The following is a 2,071-nucleotide window of genomic DNA, read 5'->3' on the forward strand; positions in this document are numbered from 1 at the left end:
GGGAAGACACCCTTCATCAGGTCAGGAAGCTGCCGGGACTTCTGTCCCTGGAGGAGGCCCTGGATGGTTATTAGGTGGAGAGCGTGCTTCCACGAAGGCGGGAGCTGCTGGGGGTCCCCTGTCAGCGCACTGCTGCAGACCTCCCCTCCGTGGCCCAGCCCTGACTTGTAGGGTGTCCCAGCCTCCTGTCTCTCCCCACTGCCACAAGCCACCACCGCCTTCTGGAAATCCAGGCTTCCTTTCTGCTTTCCCACCCTCTCAGGAGCATGCTCACCTGGACCCTTCTGGGGCTGGTGGGTGCAAACGGTGGTGTCCTGTGAGGCTGGGGGTGGGGCAGGGGCTTGGGCTCCCCCAGCGTGAGGCTGCTCTCCCCTTCCCCCGCCTCCCCGGGGTCATGCTCATGGAAGACCCTCCAGGTGTAACACAGTCCTGCCCGTCGGTTTGGACCAAGCCTTGGTCTGACAAGGACCTGTTTGTTCTAAGACCCCAGTGCCCCGGAAGAGGCCTGATGCCCCAGCTGGGCCCTGCGAGCTGGGCAAGGTGACAACTGCTCGGCCTTGCACACGGGCTGGGGCCCTGTGGGCCTGAGTGGCGGTGACCGTGGGCCGCACACAGTGCCCAGGTCTGGCCGCCCCTGGTCCCCGCCCTCACTCGCCCGCTGAGCTGAGATCCTGGGAGGCCGGCGTCCTGGGCAGCGTCCTTGTCACTTCACAGGGAGCACGTCATCCCGTCCCCTTTCAGAGCAGCCTTGGTGAGGGGGCCCCGGGCCTTGGATGGTCCTGTCCTGGTCATCGGCACTGCCCAGGCCCAGGGCCCATTCTGATGGCAGGTCTGGGCCTGAGGGCTCCACTTCTCCGCTGTGGTCAATTCTAGTTTTCTGGCTTCAGTGAGAAGTGAGGCAAGTGTGCAAAATAAAAGCAGAAACAATGTCCCAGAGCAACGCTGTGATGAGAGAGCCTGCTGTGCTTTTCTCCGTGTGCGTGTCAGTCACTCAGTCGTGTCCAACTCTCTGCAACCCCAGGGACTGCGGCCCACCAGGCTCCTCTGTCCACGGGATTCCCCAGGCAAGAACATTGGAGTGGGTTGCCGTGCCCTCCTCCAGGGGATCTTCCCGACCCAGGGATCAAACCTGAGTCTCCTGCATTGACAGGTGGATTCTTTACCATCTGAGCCACCAGAAAGAGAAAGAAGTGAAAGTCCATGGGATTCTCCAGGCCGGAATATTGGAGTGCATTTCCATGCACTCCTCCAGGGGATCTTGCCAACCCAGGGATCAAACCCAGGTCTCCCACATTGCAGGCAGATTCTTCAGCAGCTGAGCCACCAGGGAAGCCCAAGAAGAGTGGGTAGCCTCTCCCTTCTCCAGTGGAACTTCCCGAACCAGGAATAGAACCGGGGTCTCCTGCATTGCAGGTGGATTCTTTACCCACTGAGCCACCAGGGAAGCCCTCAATGTCAAGGATAACTTATTTTGTACTTGAAACTAGAAGAATGAAATGAATGGTCTCTGGTTTCCAGAAGCACACCTAGACAGCTGCACACACAGTCACACACGCCACCCTCTCAGCGCCCCCGCGGCGCCCTTTGTTGGTGAACAGCAGGAGTGCGTGAAAAGCTGCAGCTTTGCTGATAACCCGTCCGCCCACCCCTCTGCCGCAGGCACTGTGGGCGCAGAGCGGTTCAGGAGCCAGAATAAGAGGAAGGCCCGGCTCCCGGGGAGGCCGCCGCGTCCTCTCCCAGCGGACCAGCAGGAATGTGGAGCTGGTGGGCTCACCGCAGGCTCTGGGCTCCGGGGACACAGCCCCGTGGTCCCCTGAGGCTCAGCCGGGGAGTCCCCCAGTGCAGGGCGCTGGCGCCGGGTCACTGCTGAGAAGGTGGAAACGGGAGTCCTTGCCCCCTTTCCACGCTGAGCCCCTGCAGCCCTGCAGCCGGTGGCGAGCCGTCTGTGCCCCGGGCTCACTTGGCCTCTATGGTGACCTTGGGCGCTGACCTTGGGTGGCACCCTCACACCCCAGCCCCCTCCAGCCGCCGCATCCCAGCAACGGCCAGCTCTGCGGACAGCAGAGAAACG

The 2,071-nt window shown here is 62.1% G+C and overlaps 1 protein-coding gene across 1 annotated transcript in view; it reads right to left on the reverse strand.

Annotated features, from left to right (window-relative positions):
- Window positions 1–2,071, reverse strand: part of IRX4 (iroquois homeobox 4) — an 18,230-nt gene that overhangs the window by 4,953 nt on the left and 11,206 nt on the right. The window contains exons 6-7 of the mRNA XM_010857140.1: window positions 1,978–2,051; window positions 1,775–1,863 (exon numbers count right to left, since the gene is read on the reverse strand). Of these exons, the coding sequence (XP_010855442.1) occupies window positions 1,775–1,863; window positions 1,978–2,051 (163 nt within the window). The remainder of the gene's footprint in view (window positions 1–1,774; window positions 1,864–1,977; window positions 2,052–2,071) is intronic.

This window comes from Bison bison, unplaced genomic scaffold, assembly GCF_000754665.1.
Source record: "Bison bison bison isolate TAMUID 2011002044 unplaced genomic scaffold, Bison_UMD1.0 scf7180017864377, whole genome shotgun sequence".
Classification (NCBI taxonomy): domain Eukaryota; kingdom Metazoa; phylum Chordata; class Mammalia; order Artiodactyla; family Bovidae; genus Bison; species Bison bison.